This window comes from Mercenaria mercenaria, chromosome 17 (genome assembly GCF_021730395.1).
Source record: "Mercenaria mercenaria strain notata chromosome 17, MADL_Memer_1, whole genome shotgun sequence".
Taxonomy (NCBI): Eukaryota; Metazoa; Mollusca; class Bivalvia; order Venerida; family Veneridae; genus Mercenaria; species Mercenaria mercenaria.
In genome coordinates, this window is record NC_069377.1 from 4,887,051 (window position 1) to 4,908,625 (window position 21,575).

Here is a 21,575-nt window from a genome sequence, read left to right on the forward strand (position 1 = left end):
AAAATGAAAAAACCTGTGACCTCTCTAGAGGTCATATTTTTTATGGGATCTGTATGAAAGTTGGTCTGAATGTTTTCACAAGATCTTCATGAAAATTGGTCAGAATGTTCACCTTGATGATATCTAGGTCAGGTTTGAAACTGGGTCAACTGCGATCAAAAACTAGGTCAGTAGGTCTTAAAATAGAAAAACCTTGTGACCTCTCTAGAGGCCATACCCTTGAATGGATCTTCATGAAAATTGGTCAGAATGTTCACCTTGATGATATCTAGGTCAAGTTTGAAACTGGGTCACGTGCCTTCAAAAACTAGGTCAGTAGGTCAAATAATAAAAAAAACCTTGTGACCTCTCTAGAGGCCATACTTTTAATGGGATCTGTATGAAAGTTGGTCTGAATGTTCATCTTGATGATATCTAGGTCAAGTTTGAACCTGGGTCAAAAACAAGGTCATTAGGTCTAAAATTTGAAAAAAATTTGACCTCTCTAGAGGCCATATTTTTCAACTGATCTTCAAGAAAATTGATCAGAATTTTTATCTTGATGATATCTAGGTCAAGTTCAAAACTGGGTCACATGAGCTCAAAAACTAGGTCACTTTGTCAAATAATAGAAAAAACGACGTCATACTCAAAACTGGGTCATGTGGGAACAGGTGAGCGATTCAGGACCATCATGGTCCTCTTGTTTATAAACTCCTTTTCGCTTTGTATCCAAAATAATAATCGTACATTTTGAATGTTATATTTTTGTATTATATGTCAGTATTCAATAATATATATTTTATTTTAATATAGTTGAAACTGGTTGACCAAATATTTATGATAATTCATCCGGAAGCAAATCATCCTGAAACCAGTTGTTATGAACTGTCATAAAGTTAGTGGCACTATTACGTGCAGGTGGCCGGAATTTAGCTTTTCGGTTTTCTTCTAGTTTGTTATTGAAACGTTCTTTTCTGAACTCGAGACTTTCTTCGTCCGAGGATGAATTCTGATCACGTGGCTGTTGTTTAGTTTTCATTTTATTATAATTTTTGCCCCGTTTATTCACAGTCTTTTTCTTTTTCCGTACGGTTTTTCTGTCTTGATTATCCGATACTTTAAAATGTTCTAAACTGGTTAGAGAGTGCGACTGTTTTTCCGCCCTGGTCTTCTCATCGGGTGTTTGATAATGCTCCTCAGACAATGTTTTTGTTTCAATATGTCCAAAAGTATTCTGATTTCTGTTGAATGTTTCACAGAAAAACTGTGTAAGGGAAAAGTCTCCCTGAGCTCTTTTTGAGTTTTCATTATCCGTTTTCAAACCTGCATCAGCGGATACCTCAGTTTCATTTTCTGCAACACTTTCAATACGTTTCACATCCTTACTAAATTCAGGATTACCGTTATCGACGTCAATATCTTCTCCGCTAGTAGAGTCAGTACTAAGTAAAGTATTTCCAATTTTATCGTTTGTTCCTTTGTCCATACTGATACCAGAATCAGCTACACTTATTTTGCCTTCAACAATATCACACACTTTCAGTTCAGTCCCGGTTAGATTGCTAGTACCATGGCTCGTGTATTCGTCCGCGTGTTTGTCTTCTAATGGTTTATCGGGCTCTACAAGTTTCAGGTACTGATCAGTTTCCATGCAAACCTCCTCGTCAGCAATGTATAAGCCTGACAGCCAGTATGTCCTCATCATGCCTTTACCCTACATTGTAAAGATTACAAAATATTTATACGATTTAAATTATTTAATTTTAAATTTAATTGTCACATGAATTATGTATAAAAATTATTTAAACTATGAATAACGCAATTTTATCAAGAAAAACATTGTTGTATGTATACTCTTTAATAAACTCTACAACTGACAGACTGTTTTTATTCTATTCTTGCCACTCGCAAAATATATTCTAGACCTTTCTAGAATGAGTCCTAAACTAGATAATTATTATTTCAGTGTACCTAAAGAAAATAGCCTTTAGATGCATTGTATATGCATTTTTTTAGCCCGCCCGCTTAGCCCAGTAGGGAGAGCGTTGGTCTACGGATCGCTGGGTTGCGAGTTCGATCCCCGGGCGGGGCGTATGTTCTCCGTGCCGATTTGATAAAAGACATTGTGTCTGAAATTATTCGTCCTCCACCTCTGATAATTCATGTGAGGAAGTTGGCAGTTACTTGCTGAGAACAGGTTTGTACTGGTACAGAATCCAGAGACCCTGGTAAGCTTAACTGTCCGCCGTTACATGACCGAAATACTGTTGAAAAACGGCGTTAAACCCAAAACAAACAAAAACTATGAAAGAACCCCATTAGTTACCTTAATTGGTATCTCGCCTCTCTCTTCTACTAGAAATTCTGGAAATTCGTCCAGGGCTTCCTTAGTACTTGGGCTTACGTGCACCTTCAATGCTGAAAGAACATAGTTGTCTGAATTCACCAAAGTCAACAAACAGAACGTTGTAAAAGATCAGTTTAAATTTGGTTAATATTCCCGTATGAAATCATAACATAATACATAGAGGTACATAGGTAGACGTAATCTTGAGGTAGGCATAATACTTAGTTTGGAGTTACTAGTTTAGAGGTTTGAGAGACCCTGTTACAATAACGAGCAGTAGTGTTCTAGCAATAATCCGATGCCAGAGCAGTGTTTCAAACATGGTCTGTTTTTTGTTTTTGTTTTTCATATTAAAAGTAGTTTAGCTTTTCAGCAGTATATTGAGGAAAAGACCCCGAGAGCAGAATTTGCTTGATGTGTATTTTCGCCTTCGCTGTACTTTTTTTAAGTAAAGTCGTATTTTGAAATACAGACAATCTGAAGACTTTAAAAAGGCGTACGTTTTCCATTTGACTCCATTCTAGAGGCTGTGTTGACAGTATCTCCAAACAAACAGTATCTAGGCATCGTCAGTCCTACCACTCCAGCTACCACAGAGCCGGTGTGTAAACCTGAAAATATGCCAAGCAGAAAACATCAATTGAGCCGCACCATGGGAAAACCAACATAGTGCATTTGCGACCAGCATTGATCAAGACCAGCCTGCGCATCCGTGCAGTCTGGTCAGGATCCATGCTGTTCGCTTTCAAAGCCTATTGCAATTAGAGAAACTGTTAGCGAACAGCATGGATCCTGACCAGACTGCGCGGATGCGCAGGCTGGTCTGGATCGATGCTGGTCGCAAACGCACTATGTTGGTTTTCTCATGGTGCGGCTCAATTATTTAACAACATAGTGTAATTTGTTCTATTATTGTCGTAAAAATGTCTTCTTTTCTTCATACATATGCACTAGTTTTTTTTTTCAAAAATAACTCAAGCCGTTGCTAATGGTGTTAGATGGGTGTTGCAGATTCCATTATCTCTCATGAACAAAATCAAACAGAGCCTTCTATTATTTAACTAAGCTGCGCTTCAAATAATTTATGAAAAAAAGTCACTACCTACCATCACAATGTTTTTGTTTCGGTGTACTTAAGTTAAATATTTGAACCACAACTGTTACCCTAAACGTAAAGAAATACTATTCCAGTTGACAAAATTTGACAAGTATAATGTCTGCACGCGCACCTATTCTGATCTCTAACTGTCTGTCTGGTTTGTGAGGTATTTTGAACGTCATAACACTTTGCAAAATGCTCAGAGCAACTCCAGCGATCTCTTTTACATGCAGGTTCCCGTTCCTTTCTGGCAGTCCACTAACAATCATATATGCATCTCCAATTGTTTCCACCTATATACAAAACAGAACTTAAAAGTAGAATTCATATCTCGTGCAACTTCGACCCACATACCGTTACCCGAACTGTTTCCCAAGCGATACCGTACTAATTATATTGAACAGTTGGAGCAGTACACTTTACATTCAACAAGATAAATTAAAAGAAATATTGGTTATTATGAAAATAAATAAATAAATGTGTCTCCTAAAATGGCCTCTTCCGCGATTCATGCTTGTTTTAGTTAGACAATTTAGCGGCACTAAAAAGAATTGTATACAAAGGTCAAAGTAATACAAAAGTTACATGTTTTGTTTTAAAATGCAATTTATTACATTTTCATCAGATGGAAGTAATTTTGATCATTATTATGAATGAATAGAAATTGTACTTGCACGTTATTACAAGCACTGAGTGTGTCGATTCAGGAGATGAAAATCGTTGGAAATATCGATGAAATTTGGGGTAGGGATTTTGAAAAAAAAAATTTGTTACAGGTTAGTAACCACCTGTAATAATCGTTAAAATCATGAAGTTAGAACTTTTTTGACTTTGAAAAAGGATCCGTTGATAAAAGTTAATGTCTCAGTACGTGGTCTTTTGCAACAGAAGTCGGCAACTGGTGTGTATCATTTATGCTACAAATTGTTGGTTCATCTTTTGAATAATCTTGCCCCTTATAAGACTGAGACAAAATCTTACAAATCCTAGGTCAGCAAAGACCTTTTCTTGTTTACACTAAGGTCAAGGACACATGCTGCAGTGCGATTACGTATCTACGCCATTCGGCATTCTTCGGACGTAAATATAGGTCAATGCGCATATTGTATCTTCACGGTAAAAACCGGAGAATGCCGAAATCGCATACACAGAATACGTAATTTGCCGATCGTCATTTCCGGTCCGCTACCTTAAACTTACCTTATAGACGTTATAATGACTAATAATGGCATCGAACAACGTGTATAAGGAATTCAGCAAGGCCACTATCTGCAGTAATAAATTCATATAATTGATATTATTAACTAGATTGTTAAATATGAGACGTACCCCATTAACCTTAAATCAACTGATGACACAATTTACAACATTAACCTTGAATCAACTGGTATCAAATTCTGATGACACAATTTACAAATCATCTTAATGGTATTTATAGATCAATTAAACACTCCGTCTGGTAAAAGTATAGTTTATACAGGATCATGAATTATCATAACGGCATTTATTAAGCTCTATTAAACTCTACAAGATAATCTGTATCAAATACACCATCAAAGCGTATGAATAAAATTAAATGCCATAAATAGTTATAAAATATTTGAATGTTTTCTTCTTCAAGTAGTTTTATATTTATAATTGCATTTATCATGTCAACAATTTATTTAACATACTATTCTCAATGTTTCATATCTGTATATAAATTTTCGAGAAAAGACTGATGTTTGGGAATGTGTGTTGTTTGATCAATAAGCTATTGAATTAATTTATGTGGCAACAACAGATAAAATTTACAAATCATGCAAACATCGTGCTAGCGCAAAAAAAAAAATATAGCCAAATCGTGTTCCTTCAAACAGTTCTCTCACATACCTCTAGCGGTGTACTCTCACTCGCAAGGTTTGTAAACTGTACAATGTCGGAGAAATATATTGTCACAGAATCAAATGCCTCCGCCTGTACAGCTCGCCCAACTTTCAGATCCTCCGCAACTTTCCTGTTAACACAAATGGTACAGATTTTTTCACATGTTTCTTTGTTTTGTGTAAGACTTAATTCATTTAAAACAATTACGCAAATAGATTTAGAAACTAGTGTCATGAAATTTAGAAATTTGGGTCTGTTTATTTCAGAATACTATAGTCTGTCACTAAACTTTACAAACTAGGGAAAGGAGAAAAACAGTTCTCCAATAAAAACAAAACTGCCATTTTATACTTAGGAAGCATTCTGTACAACAGTGCATCTGTCTTCAATTTCTCCTCCTGAAGTTGTTCTGTTCTTTCGGCAACGATCTCTTCCAAGTTGTTTGTGTACTTTTCCATCATTGCAATCATATTGTCAACTACACTAGCTTTCCTATAAGACAAAGCAATATTAAACGGTGATCAACATTTGATTTAACTTTTCAATATCAGTACTTTGCTTGCTCTTGGGTTGGCTCACAATATCTAAATTGCAAGCTATAGCAATATCAGTTAAATACTCAGTCCATCTTAAGTTCATATCTGAATGCCGCTGTACAAAAACAAAACAAAACAAAAAAAACAAAAAACTAAAGGGCTTTATGATCAGCAAAGATCCATATCAGAGCTCGTTAATCCCCACATCCATACTGTTAGTTTATAAATGTCAGCACTTGTATGCAACTGAAAGGCGGACAGTATGGGTTTAGATCAGACTGCAAGGTGGGCCCATGCTGGTCGCAAAGTTCTAACGTTAGTTTCCGCACTACAGCGTTCCCTGATTCTAAACACTACTAATAGCTCAGATCAGGGGAAAATTGTGTTTTTCTTCTTTTTCAATGATGTTGAACATACATGTTTGAAAAAAACAAAAGCTTTAAATTCTGTTCAGGGACAGCTATTTTGTCCTATTAGGAGTCATAAAACGTACCTAATTTTTAGCTTTGTTTATGTATATACTACTAAGAACAACACAAGAATTTCCTATTAACCAATGTAAGTCAGTTCACTTAAAATCCAGTTACTACTTACTTGTATGGGTTCAATTTGTTAAGTGTCCGTATTATACTTTTCATTGCTGGCCTGACTTCCGGGTCCTCTGCCCAGCACCGCTGGATCAGATACACCATATTGGCCTGGCTATATTCCGAGTCCAGCTCGGTATCAGCTATAGCCGGTCTGAAAATATCATCAGGATCGTCTGGTTTGGCGATTTTATTTATAATTTCTGTAAAGGAAATTAAAAGAAGTTATAAAATTCAAAACCGTTGAAAAACATAATTACAAAAATGTTATACATTTGTATTTAACAATAATGCCTTATATTTGTTAATATTACCAAGCATAGATCTACTGAGGAAGACTTTACAATTTTACCTTGTTTTTTAAACAGGAATTCCATTTCATATGCACTATAATCTTATTAGAAACATATACGAGTACATTGCATTACCTTGAGGCGAGAGATGTGTTTCAGCACAGTACGGTTCATTTCTACACAATAATTCTTTGATAATCACACCAAGGGCATAAATATCCGCTTCACTCGTGTGTGCGTAGGACTCCTTCCTCAATATCTTCCGTAAAATTTCTGGCGCTGTCCAAAATAGTCCTGCAAGGGAAAATTTGCAATTTAAGTGCTCAAATTAATATTCTTATGTAGGGATATGTCATCATGCATTGCATGCTCATACATAAGGCCGTTTCAACGGCATAAATCTATCGCTACATGTGTTACAACTGTTCTTACTTTTTTAAGATAAAGTGCATGGTTTAAATAAATAAAAAACGACAGCAAATTATGACACTAAGACAATAATTAAACTCACTAGCATAGAAGGCATGTTCTCCTATGGTCTCCACAGAGTCACGTGCCGGTTTGAGTCTCTGGATGCCAAAATCTGTCAACTTGCAAACCCAACGGTTGTCAATGACACAATTTGAACTTCGTAGATTCCCATGGTGTCTAATAGCGCTCTTGTGAAGATATTCTAGTCCCTGAAAGAGGAATTAGGTAACAAAAATAACATAACATTATTTGAAGTTTGACAATACATTGAACAATTTGGGAGGGGCCTCCGTGTTACGGAAGATTGGTTGTTTTACATACAGGTGCCCGCTCGTGATGAAATAATACCTGGAGGGGCACCTCGAGACTTCATCATCCACCGAAAGCTGGTGAAGTCGCCGATTTGATCTAATTATGTCGGTATGACTCTTAATCCAACCAAAAATTGAACAATTCAGATCAACAACTTTCATGCCATTTTTGACACAGTTTTACATCCGACTGTCTTTTTCAATCTTCCTTTCATTTGTTTCAATTTTATGTTATTCAGTAAGATTTACTAACGTAGTTTTAACTAACTCAATATAAATTTCATCTTTTAAAAGGGAATTGTTAAACTTCCAGTAACTTTTTTCCTGTAGGTTATCATTAAACTTCAGTGTTAAAGATATACCATTATGATTCGATCTATAACCAGGAGTAATGTTTGAATCTATTGCAAAATTCATAACAATGTCACTTATTAAAACGATGTTGAGTCGTGATTGTTTCTTATTAATTGGATTCAGTCTTCTCCATGTGTATTGCCTTTTATTTTCGTTCTGAGTTTGCCAAACATCTACAAAAGCAACATTTTCAATAAGGTTAGTGATAACTTTTCTAGCTCTATGATTACTGACTGAGTTATAATTTTCATAGTCTAAAGTAGGATTAATAACCAGATTCCAATCTCCACATATTATGATGTGATCATTTCAAACATTGGTTTATCATACCTGACATATGTCCAGAGCCAATGAAAGTTTGAACATGGTGTCCAGGTGAATGTCATCGTTTTCAATCACGTCCTGGAAATAGAAACACGACTACGGTATAGGTCTACTGTTGTTTTTTTAAACATTTCTGAAATGGTCAAAAGTCAATGACTTACACATTCCAAGTAATCAATTTTCGTAACACATAAAAGGTAATATAGATTTTTTCTCATACTCGGCCCTTGTCTATGAGACATAGTATTCATGGTATTGATAGATTTTGTATTGGAATATTTGACGTAAGTGTATTTACCTGCAGACTGCCTTTACTACAATATTCCCAAACGGAACAGATTTTCTCTGGTATGGTGCACACGCCGACAAATGTCGTCAGATTTGCATGTTTTAATTCATGCAACTGAAAACAGAGACAAGCTGCATTATCAACTGAATTGATCAACGACACAACAAAGGGTATGGCTTTCAGACAGTTTGCAATTTTAAAATACCCGTCATAGACTGTTCGACAGGAAGAATGAAGAGGAAACTAAAATGACTAGTTAAAGGATAAACAAGAGCTCCAAAGTGCCAAAAGTTTAAGATCAAATGAGGAACAGCGCCACCACGAGGACCTGGCCATCCATATGCTTAGATTTTATTCAACACGTGAACACATAATGCTAAGTACTTGTTCAATTTTAATCATTAGGAAAAAAATGGTGATACATAGGTTGGGACACACTCTACAGAAACACGGTACATTCCTATGGATGCAAGAAAAAGGTATTAGGAGTAAAAGAATCCTTATACGTAAAAGTTCCAGCAGTAAATGTGATTAGTCAGTTAGATTTAAATGAACTGACACCATGCTTTACTGTCAGTTTCTGAAGATTGTTTGAGCTTAGGACACTGGCTATATATTTAACGTCTTCAGGACTCAACTTAGATTCCAAATGGCCTAGGTAAAGTATACCAGATTTTTATAGCACCGTTTTTCAAGAAATACAGCTTCAATGCCGATTTATATACAAACACAGCAACATTATCCTCTATCAGTATATACACAGAGTGATATGACCAGTGTCCAAACGTGACAAGGCGAGAAAGAGAGAGAGAAATCATTTAGATACAAGCATGTGTACCTAATCTAGCCTACTCGTTGCGAATAGACAGTATACATGTAATTCTTTAACGGGTCCCATATGTAAGACCGACCGGCGTGAAACTGTCTTTCCAGGGAAGACCAGTACTTGCCTTTAGTTGGGTGGGGACACTCAAGATCATCCCACCTGAACCTGGACGTCTGGATTAGCAGTCAAATGTGTTACCACTACAACAACAAGTGAAGTGACCACTTTATTGGTAACCCGTGTGCATGCAGTGACCATTTTATTGGTAACCATTTTGCTTGCAGTGACCATTTTATTGGTAACCCGTGTGCTTGAAGTGACCATTTTATTGGTAACCCGTGTGCATGCAGTGACCATTTTATTGGTAACCCTTGTGCATGCAGTGACCATTTTATTGGTAACCATTGTGCTTGCAGTGACCATTTTATTGGTAACCCGTGTGCTTGCAGTGACCATTTTATAGGTAACTCGTGTGCTTGAAGTGACCATTTTATTGGTAACCCGTGTGCATGCAGTGACCATTTTATTGGTAACCCGTGTGCTTGCAGTGACCATTTTATTGGTAACCAGTGTGCTTGAAGTGACCATTTTATTGGTAACCCGTGTGCTTGCAGTGACCATTTTATTGGTAACCCGTGTGCATGCAGTGACCATTTTAGTGGTAACCTGTGCATGCAGTGACCATTTATGGTACATTTGCTTGCAGTGACCATTTATTGGTACCCGTGTGCTGCAGTGACTTTATTGGTAACCCGTGTGCTTGCAGTGACATTTTTGTAACCTTGTGCAGCAGTGACCATTTATTGGTAACCATTTGCTTGCAGTGACCATTTTATTGGAACCTTGTGCTGCAGGGTATTATTGGTCACCCGTGCTGCAGTGACCATTTTATGAAATAATTTAAAGAATCATTTAGGTACAAGCATGTTTGCCTAATCTAGCCTACTCGTTGCGAATAGACAGTATAATTCTTTAACGTGTCCCATGTGTAAGACCGACCGACGCGAAACTGTCTTTCCAGGGAAGACCAGTACTTGCCTTTAGTTGGGTGGGAGACATTCAAGAGTATCCCACCTGAACCTGGACGTCTGGACTGGCAGTCAAATGTGTTACCACTACAACAACGGACCACTCGACTTGTCACATGTACTTTGATAGATCCACTGGCTAAGCAAAGTGAGATACAGATATGAGATGAACTTACATGTTTCATATGAAGCAGGAACTTCCTGTCTGCATTGATTTTCTTTCTAGTGGTCAATTTCACAGCAACCATCTCCCCTTTAAGCATAGCAACAGTTGTAAAAATCTGTCCTCTTGTTATGGAATGTCTTAACGTCTGGGTGGAAGTGGCACCACTTCGGATAGTTCCGGACAGTGTCGTGCTATCCAAACTTCCGGCACTGCTATTAAGTCCTTTGGATGTTCTCTGTTAATCAATATAGAAATATTTTGATTTTTAGTTTGGAAATTCTATTGGTATTAAACCCTTATACAGTGATAATTTTATTGGTAACCCTTGTGCTTGCAGTAACCATTTTATTGGTAATCCGTGTGCTTGCAGTGACCATGTTACTGGTAACCCGTGTGCATGCAGTGTCCATGTTATTGGTAACCCGTGTGCTTGCAATGACCATTTTATTGGTATTAAACCCTTGTGCTTGCAGTGACCATTTTATTGGTAACCCGTGTGCTTGCAGTGACCATTTTATTGGTAACCCGTGTGCTTGCAATGACCATTTTATTGGTAACCCGTGTGCTTGCAGTGACCATTTTATTGGTAACCCGTGTGCTTGCAGTGACCATTTTATTGGTAACCCGTGTGCTTGCAGTGACCATTTTATTGGTAACCATTTGGTTGCAGTGACCATTTTATTGGTAACCCGTGTGCATGCAGTGACCATTTTATTGGTAACTATTTTGCTTGCATTGACCATTTTATTGGTAACCCGTGTGCTTGCAGTGACCATTTTATTGGTAACCCGTGTGCTTGCAGTGACCATTTTATTGGTAACCCGTGTGCTTGCAGTGACCATTGTATTGGTAACCCTTGTGCATGCCGTGACCATTTTATTGGTAACCATTTTGCTTGCAGTGACCATTGTATTGGTAACCCGTGTGCATGCAGTGGCCATTTTATTGGTAATCATTTTGCTTGCAGTGACCATTTTATTGGTAAATCGTGTGCATGCAGTGACCATTTTATTTGTAACCCGTGTGCTTGCAGTGACCATTTTATTGGTAACCCGTGTGCTTGCAGTGATCATTTTATTGGTAACCCTTGTGCTTGCAGTTGTGCTTGCAGTGACTATTTTTATGGTAACCCTTGTGCTTGCAGTGACTATTTTTATGGTAACCCTTGTGCTTGCAGTGACTATTTTTATGGTAACCCTTGTGCTTGCAGTGACTATTTTTATGGTAACCCTTGTGCTTGCAGTGACTATTTTAATGGTAAGCCTTGTGCTTGCAGTGAACAGACTAAAATTATGATGTTAGATTCAGTTCTTAATATTAACATGGATATGTACATATAGTACTTGTATCAAAACTGATTAGTGCTACATTTGTTTAAAAGTTACAGAGCAGAGAATTGTTGAGATCTTATTTGCAACATACATGTGACTTATTGTTGGCCGTTTTGTAAGAAGCATACGTAGATATACAATGTATTTTGCTTCTACTTATTTCTATTTCTAAAATCATAAAATTTGATTGCTTAGGCTTATTTAAAAAAAAACTTCATGTATATATATTTAGTGTAAATATATCTCACCATGGAAGAATGCATTTTCTTCGACGAAAAGTTAAAATTAAGATCATTATAGTCGATTTTCCAAGACATGTTTTGTAAATTCCTTTCACTTCTCCACCATCTGAAATGAAAATAAAATCCTTTGATATCTCTTGATACTCTCTGAAAAAAAAGTTCTTTCATTTTCCGTTAGAAAAATTTAAATAACTGCAAAAATAATATGAAATAAGGCAGTGCCTCAATCGGGAATCGTTACAGTCCATTAGCTTGCCCAGAAATATGCGTTTGTATCAATTATAGGTAGATTTTGGAATTAAAAAAAAACAATACTACGCATATTTGTTCTCATGTGCAAGACGTTGCGGTTCGGACAAGTTATGTGGACGCTTATTACGCATAAGGAAAAATCGTATTCTTCAAAAAAATCCGAAGTCAGGCGCTCTGTGCACGTGCCGGAAGACCATATTTTTGAATTCGATAGTATATCTCATTCGGTATATATCGCATGTTACCGTAGAGGGATCGATCCCAATTTTTGTCGCTTCGCGACGAAAATCGGTAGAATCGATTCCCTAATACTAAGCAAAATACATTTTACAGATTTTGAAGCTATATGCAGGAACACCCTGGGTCACCTTCCATTAATATGAAATAAGGCAAAGCCTCAAAGCGAACTCAAAGAAATCGGATTTAGCTAAGAATATTATGCATCATTTATTTGTCACAAAGAAACTATTCACTAGTCACAAGAATTCAGGAGAACCTATTCACTTGAAAAAGTTTACATTTAGTGTCACCATACCTGTAACAGTGAATATCATACGTTGCAAAATTTATGGGAAGCCGGTATCACGGTGATGTCATTACCGCGTTCCCGTTTCTTTCTGCTTAATAATGACATTTTATCCATTTTCTGGCCGATGCTTGCTCTTTTAAATGAAAATAATATTTTTTTTTCAAACAACTGGAAAGCATTCTTTCATTATTGTTGAGTGGTGAATATTTTTTAGCAATTGAATGAAGTTCTGTATTCACTCCGGAAAGAAGTACTTCCTGTGAGCACCTATCCTCTAGGGTGCGCTTTTTAAAAACTTCCGACGAAACTTTTCAAATCCATCACCAAGTGTGCAAGTATACTTGCGTTACCGTAAAGCTCGATTCTCGAGCAGGCCCTTTGGGCCTGCTCTTCGAGCTCGCTATAAAAACTGATTGTTCGACTGCTAATAAAACAAGACTACATTTTCGTCAACTTAACAGAAAAAAAAACATGTTGTCTGCAGTAAAAAAAAATCTGTATAAGCTATAGTTCATTCAAATATGTACGTCATTAAAACGACAAAGTATGAAAATGGATCTTAAAAATCTGTGCGAATCAAAAAAACTAAAATAAGCGCAGCATAGTTTTATCCCAACTCGCGTAGCCATTGTTAGCTTTTGTTGAAATGCATCCTTACCTGAAGATGAGGAACAGCGCTAGAAGGATCACCAACATTGTGAGGCACACTGGGACAATGATTATCAAATAGTTCTCTGAAACACACAAAGAAATAGTACCTGATTAAAATTACAACTGAAACTTTGTCCTTTCAAAGATTATCTACTGACGAACTGCCCGTTTAGAATGATAAATTGCTTGGAATTGTTGTTAATTTATTCTATTTTTTTTTTCCATTTACGTGTGCAAAATCGTCTACAACACAGCAATAGATACAGAAATTCATATAGACATAATGCAATATGACGCTGTGTTAACTGATTCCCCACTCCTTTCCACTGACAAGGAACTACATTTTTACGCTACTACCAGTTGCACGCATAATTTTGCATTGGTGTACTTAGAAATTCTTCTCACCTGAGTATAACTATCAATATAACTTTAACTTCAGACAAATGTTCTATGCGATAATAAAAACAACAACAAAACACCTCAGCAGCTTACCTGAGAAATGATAAGCCCAAATCAATAAAGCCCAGTCACAAAAAAAGACTTAAGTTCCTGCTACAGAAAAAATGTCCCATATTGGAATTCAGAAATAAACAACACCTAGGTTGCATGTTTACTAATTATCGATTAACTCAAAGCGTCTGTATGGCACCGATTGAACAGTCAGTACTGATATTGTTAAAAGTATCGATTTCAAAGTATACATGATGAAACAAGTTTTAATCATAATGTTATATACAAACTTGTTGTCAATATATTGATATGAATCCGGACGCAACAGTCGGTAATCTATTACTTTTTTATGAGAAAATAAATGCGCCCGTGCACATGTCAGTACAAGTCTGAAGTAAACTTTCAAAGTATTCATGCTTACTTTGTGAGTGTCGTACAGTAAAATTACATTTATTAGAATATTTCAAATCACACCTGTTGCTTTTCCTAAATTATTCGCTACTTCTTTTTTTTTCTTCTTTTCTTTTGTTCATTCACGAATTTGTTTTGATCATCCATTTTGCCATCTTTTTAGACTATTTTAACTCTTTCTATTCTTTCTTTCTTCATTTTTTTTCTTCTCTGTTTCGTTTTCCAGTATTTCTTTCTTTTCCTCGTCACTCGTGTGCATTGGAATCAACTTATTTCGTATGCACGGGAATTTCGCGGTTTGGGCCAAACCGCTATTCATGAAGATATGAATTCGTGGAGATGAAATAAAACGGAATTTCATTTGAAATGGCGTAACGACGAAATCACGAAAATAAGTATTTCACGAATATAAATTAGTTCACGGTATACAAACCCGAAGAAGATTCCGGTGGACAATTTTCATTGAAGAAGCCACAAGCCGGAATGTCAGGAGGGATATAGGGATCATCTGTTGTCCTTCCATCTCCCCAAATAATCTTTGTAAAGGTTGACGTCTAAAATGATAAAAAAGTTACATGGTACAAAAGCAAGTTATTATCCTAAACGTATATGTTTGCGTTCATTACACATGTACACAAATACAAACACTTTCTAAACATATCAGCCTAAAGGTTCACCAATGTGCTTGTTTTCATTGAATAATTAGAATAAAACACCACACAAGAAAGCCCCATTGCGTGTTTAATCTATCATACGAAAATATAAACTGGATTCATTATTGTTGTTACTTAAGCATAACTCTGCATCCACGGTCTAAAAGGTCAAACTTCAAATGTTCAGCTGTATTGAAATCGGTCCAGTTAGACACCAAAGACCATAACTAGAGTTACTCCTAATACCATGATTATACAAACCGTATTAACTCTTCTCAAACTCTCGTCAATGGTGTACTGAAGATTGGCAACCAGGTGAAATATTCCCGACGAGTTCATGTCGTACACGAAAAATGTTGGTTGTCTATCACCTTGCTGGTTCATCACAACATCCCCCGATAGTCCTGAAACAGTGATGTTGATGGTATCACATCGATGCCTTGAAAGGAAATCGTTCAGAAAAATAAACTATATAAAAATAGTTTAGCATATGTTTTAGGGGCCTACTTCACAGTAATAAAATAAAAAATATTTCCCGTTTTTTATTTTGCCATAATTCTCTTTTATTTATCTATTTATTTGTTTCTGGTCCGATGCGGTCTGGGTCTTCTAGCTAACTAGGATATATCATACCTTTGAAGAATTCAACTGACGACCATGCAAAAATGTCACTTCCGCTTCCGGTCAATCCATAAGTGAGAGACCTGTTCAATGTTTTGGCGTACAAAATGACAGTATCGTGTAGATAGGATGCAAACTCGTCCGGCTAGATAAAAAAGAAGCAAAACTCCATAGTTTTTTGTACAGGATTTATAAATCAATATTTAAGACTTGACTTTTTAAATATTATACTTGCATCAATATAATTATTCTAAAACATAAAGTAAAGCTTTAGTCAGTCAATGCAGAGAACATAATCTATATACTTCTCGAACGTGACGTCGATTCCGTACGATGAACATACAGTTCGCCCGGGATTCATTGTGGAGTACATACTGAACGCCTGGGATTCACCAAAGAGAACATACTGCTTGCCTGGGATTCATTATAAAAACAGATTGCTCTACCTGGATTCATAACGAAATACATGCTGCTCACTCGGGATTCAAACCTACGGTCTTTTGAAGTTTTGTGCTCCGTATCTACTGAGCTGAACGGGTTTGTCGTGCGTGTTTGTTCCGAAAGGGGATAACGTTATGCTTCTTCATGTGAGGTTTTAATATAAATTTAAAGCGAATTACATACTGTTCGTGGTGATTGCATGCGCTCTTACCTCTGTCGGTTCTGGAACATCCCTCCTACCAGCAAAGGTATCGTTGTAAGCACTGAAAGCTTCAGCGCTCCATTCAGACACCTCGTGTGAAGTGTGACCTAGCACAAACTGAAACAGACAATGGAGCGGGGGTTAGTGTAATTTTATTCTCCCTATACCGGTTCCTTTGTTAACTGGACAACAGGTCAAATTTTGTTCATCACGAGTTTTCTGGATATAATTAAAGGATTGTCTGTATCACTGAATCCTGGCCCCGTGTTCACAAAACATTTTTCGGTCTCAGCTAAGACTGAGTTTGAAATTTTTATATCAATTTTACTAAAACGTCAAGGTTAAATTCCAACTGAGATTGACCATCAATACTAAATAGCTACTTGAAAATAGTTTTTAAAATAAAATCTAGTTTTAAACATGTTATTTAGATATAAATGACAAATAAAGTTCCATTATCAAACTCAGCTGAGACTGAAAACGTTTTGTGAACATAGGACCAGACTAAAAAGAAAATGCCACTGTTTATATTATACCCTACATGTCGTTTGACGATATTTATTTGAAGAAGATACCGGCCCAGTGATGGCTAGATGTGGTACTTCTTTGGGTTCAGGCAAAATAATAAATATTATGTAATAGAATGAATTTCTTACATAGAGGACGTTTTCAAAAGCTTGTCTTGCCGCAGTGTCATACTGGTCCCCTTGCTTCCACAACATGTCGCTGTTTATAACAGTCATGTCCTCGTTGTCGGCAAGCTGAATATTAAAAGAACAATCTTTCCTTCAGATGGCGTTGCATCGTAAACAAAAAAAAACGACTTTATTCTTTTCATTTCACACAAAGAAGTGATTACTGGCTTCGAAATGATTAAAATACATGTGTAGTTTCATAGAACATAGAAACATTATAGTGCCAGTTATTAAAAATATTGGCAATGTGGTTTATTTTTTTATAACGGATGACTTACTGCAGCGAAAAATCTAGGACCTATAGGCTTCGATTTCAACAATTTTCTAGATTTTAATATGTTTTGTGCTTTCAAACTAAAATATAGTGAAGTTACCAAATGGAATAAAGAATATGTCGTCTACCTGCATGTCGGTGAACAGGAATTGGTAATCTCCGCTGGTCATACCCAGCAGGTAAGCCTGCAACATATATGTCCGTAGCTCAACCCGTGGAATCACCAATATTATTACTAAAAACAACATATTTACGTGTGTTATAAATATAAGATGAGAAACACATATTTTTGGTCTGTCCTTCAATTTTTTTTAAATATGAAGTAAGACCACCATCAGTATTAGATCTCAGATGATTCCCTCCTCGCAGAAATGAGTAGTTTGCACAGGAGGTATAACAAAATGGAGTACCTTAAAGTTTCTCTTTTTTTTCAATTTTAACAGCTCTTGACTAAGATACATTTGCTAAAACGGCAAAGGTTTTATTCATTATAGACTCGTTTAGAACAAGCATGACGAAAGTGATTTGTATGTGGTGTATCTGAAACTACTAATTTACGAAAACGTTGAAAACTCGTACTTCTTCCTTCGTGGATGATATTTGACAGTATTTGGTCTATCTCTGCTGCCGTAGCGTTGATGTTGACGTCACTGTAGTGATGCGCTATCAGAAAGCCGTTAGAGGCGTGACTTTTCAGATTGGTTTCTATGGTTATCGCGCCACTTTTATAATCATCTCCTTCGCTAGAAATCATAACCAGTCTCCTCCAACCGGTGTAGTAATAAAATAGTGTCATGATACCACCTGCAGGAGCAGAAAGTACATGAATGATAGACTAAGAAAATTTACGACGCCAAATCATTTATTTTACACAAAATAATATATATAGAGGGGATCTGACATGAGTGTCCTTTCTTATCAAACTTATTGAACGAGTTGAACAAAATTTCATTTCCATTCATTTAGTTCAGTTGGGGGAAAGAAATGTACTTCTTTTAGTTCATTATTTGCCTATTACAACGTCATTTTGAAACGACGTCAACCTAATTAAATTCATTTTCAAACTCAGTTCAGTTACAATGAAACCTGAAACGTCAATATTTTAATACTGACGTTAAAAGTTCACAGCAGGTATGTGATGTCACTTGTGATGTCATTTCAATGGGTGTCGTAAATATGTAAACAGCGGATATTTTTCAATTTTACTCAGCCCGAAGAACAAACGGACGCGTGAGGTAACATGTATAAATATTTTAAGTCGTGAGCATGACATGGTTAAACGATGACAAGTCTTTAGACGCCCTTTTGAAAGTGTAATGCGCACGATTAGAAATATATATTTTCACTTGTAACTTGCGGGCTATTGTACAAATGAAACGTGATCATCATTTTCAATAAATCTAAATACCTAGTGATGAGATTGGGGCCATTGTCCGTATATACGTGTCATGGTCCTCTTTGTAGCCGATGGTTTGTCCTAGAGAAACCCAGTTCAATAGTGGAACATCTCTATAGGATAGCAACTCTCCAACAGGTTGTACAACTGTATGAAAAGGCAAATAAAGTAAAGTAAAGAAAAGTGAGTAAAGTGTCTGTTTATTATAGTGTCAACCCCTACTGAAAGGGCCAGCCAAGTTGGCTTATGAGACATCTACAAACATTGAACAGCATTACTTCCCGATTCCTATTTTTTAATGCCAGGTACCAGGTAGGTAGGCAATCGGTAACCATTATTTAACTAGCTGGCGGCTCTTCAATCAGTCTCTTTTCAATAACAAGTCCCGCCTCTGACAGTGCTCGAACATTCGACCTCCCGATTGCGAGGGCAGGTGCGGCCGGTGCCTTATCCAATATACCACTGGGAATATATACTCACAATAAGAAAATTTACTTTGTATTTTATGCTCTTCAAGAATGGGGGAAATAAAAGATTCTAATCTAATCTAATCCTAGATGGATTAAAGTAACTCCATCCTCAAGTGATAGAAAAAATAAGATGACTGTTTTATTTAAATAAGTTTCTTCTGCTGAACGTTTTGTACGCCCAGAAAAAAGAATAAAGTGGACAGGGTACCTTGTATTTATTCAAACATTCTAGACATCTAGAGGCTTAGTCTAGCTACCTTATGCTGAATCTTTGGAATGCAAAATAGTTACCAAGTTTGTGACAGTCTTACTACATGTAAGAAGTTTTATTTTGTCAAAGAAAACGGTCATGTAAAATGGTGTGTCTTACTCTGACCTTTACCCTGCTAAATTTCTAAAATGGACTGGTCCATCATTCAGTTTGGGCAAAACCATTTATTATTCGAAGGAGTGTTCACTGAAAATTTACTGACTGAATAGAGTGTTTGTTCGTCGAGCTCTGATTTCGTCGATTGATATAACAACAACAACAACAACCTTGGAAAAAAAACTCTCATCCTCCGTAAATACTGATGATAAAAGAGTACCTTGTGAACACGGAGGTCCAAACACCACGTCAACGTTTTGTTGAAACAGAAGATCAACAAGTGCACCCATACTCTGCTTGCTGCTACAGTCTGTGTCTATCAGGCTAACACTGTAAAAAAAAAGTAGTCCAAAGATGTTAAAAGTAGTTCAAAAATGACGAATCTCATTTTTTAATATACTGACTTTACCAAACAGCTTAATTAAACATTTTACTCTTGGCAGAGATAACTTTTTTTATTTTCGACAATTTTGTCTCATTGGATGGCCCGGTGGTCTAGTGGTAACTGTAAACTGTAAATCCTAAGGTCAGGGGTTCGAATCCAGGTCTAGGCAATGAAACTTTCTGAAATGCTATTGAATGTTTTCAACAAAGTAAGAAGCTAGTGCTATTTTTTTTCCAGGAAAGAGCTTTCTCTCGCTCTGTTCCTTTGGTCATTGCTCTGTGTCTGTACTGGAAGAGAATGAATTTGGCGGCCTGAGTGTGTGCCGCCGTTATATCTAAAGCACTTTTGAACACATTTATCATGGAACGGGTGTTTTATAAATCTGATATAGTAATGATATACATGACAGCTTCCAGGCCGCCCGGAGCCCCGACCCCGCCACTCAAAAAAGGCATGTTTTGTGCTTATTAAGGAGGGGTGCGGTCGCGGTTTCATTTGTTAACATGGAACGTTGTCGTGAATAGTACGTTTGCTTAGGATGTGGTAAACATTATAGTTTGCAATTATTTTGATAAAAATGCAAAAAAAAAATGTATTAGGAATTAGAATAGTACATAGCCTAATATACAGTAAGTGAAATATACGTACTTGAACACGTGACCAGGAAGAATAGACTGTTTGTACACGGTCTGTATACCCAAAGCCAACGCCGCTACAGAAGACGATGCGTTATAGACAAAACTTGACGTCGGGTGTGACGTAAATGGTACCATCCAAACTGCTTGCAACGTTGTCTGTCCAGATATACATAATATTGTAGAAGAAAATAAGCAAACTATGTATTTAAGACCACACTGTTTTCTTCCACCTTCAACCATCTTCAATCTAAATTTCAACCGTGACCGTCATACTGTTTGATTTTAAAATTGTCAAATAAACCACAAGTTCAATACAGAAACTCTTCTCTACTTCTTCTTCCGTTAATATGCAGGGCCCACTCTGAAGCATTGTCGCATATGAAGACCATCGTTATGATGAGCGAACAGTGAAAGATAAACAACCTGCTAATGACATATATGATTTTTTATGTGTATTGCACGTCCACTCAGCTGATAAACCCTCTAAAAATAGATACAAGACACTGTCAACATCCAACAAGGAATACAAGGAACAACTATCACGGATCCATGGAAGCCAGGGTGAAAAAAAAATCCACTCGGATTAAAATGTGTTTGAACGATTTAATTCCAAATTGCAGATATTCGTTGAATGAACTGAATATTACATATTTGTTCTTTTCATGAATGAATGTCAATAATTTTCACGTTTGTAAATACTTCATTGTTTAAAAAGATCCCCCTCTGATTCACTAAATCTTTTCAGTAAACATAACTAAAAGTACACACATACATATCATCTATTTCGGTATGCAATTTCAAGTTATCCAAACACAGCTATTTTTTTCACCTAGTTGTACTGCCAGGGCACTTTGGGTTACCTTTCAGTGCGATTTTGGGATCAAGGCATGATCAAGTCACGTGGCCAATCTCATAATTGCTACAATTGGTGTTATATTTCAAAACCCACACTCAAAATTATCATAAATATCAATAACAGAGCTCCATAAATTCATTAGCTCACTTTCTGTTACTAACTATTATATATGACCCGGTTAATGAGCTCAGACCCAAACGCGAGCAAATTTTCTTGGACTTGGTAATTCTGC

The 21,575-nt window shown here is 36.6% G+C and overlaps 1 protein-coding gene across 1 annotated transcript; it reads right to left on the reverse strand.

Moving 5' to 3' along the window:
• Positions 1-704: 704 nt before the first annotated feature.
• On the reverse strand, positions 705-21,368 carry LOC128550238 (atrial natriuretic peptide receptor 1-like). The gene is made up of 25 exons (XM_053528856.1): positions 20,498-21,368; positions 19,685-19,794; positions 18,640-18,774; positions 17,811-18,035; positions 17,360-17,466; positions 16,919-17,023; positions 16,272-16,379; positions 15,632-15,764; positions 15,260-15,402; positions 14,779-14,899; positions 13,492-13,567; positions 12,059-12,158; positions 10,490-10,714; positions 8,469-8,573; positions 8,177-8,248; positions 7,222-7,390; positions 6,846-7,004; positions 6,425-6,620; positions 5,646-5,786; positions 5,301-5,424; positions 4,629-4,697; positions 3,559-3,721; positions 2,830-2,940; positions 2,309-2,400; positions 705-1,696 (listed from the first exon to the last, which is right to left on the reverse strand). The coding sequence occupies exons 1-25, from the start codon at positions 20,725-20,727 to the stop codon at positions 818-820; spliced, it is 4,098 nt and encodes a 1,365-aa protein (XP_053384831.1). The 5' UTR covers positions 20,728-21,368; the 3' UTR covers positions 705-817.
• Between the last annotated feature and the right edge of the window lie 207 nt (positions 21,369-21,575).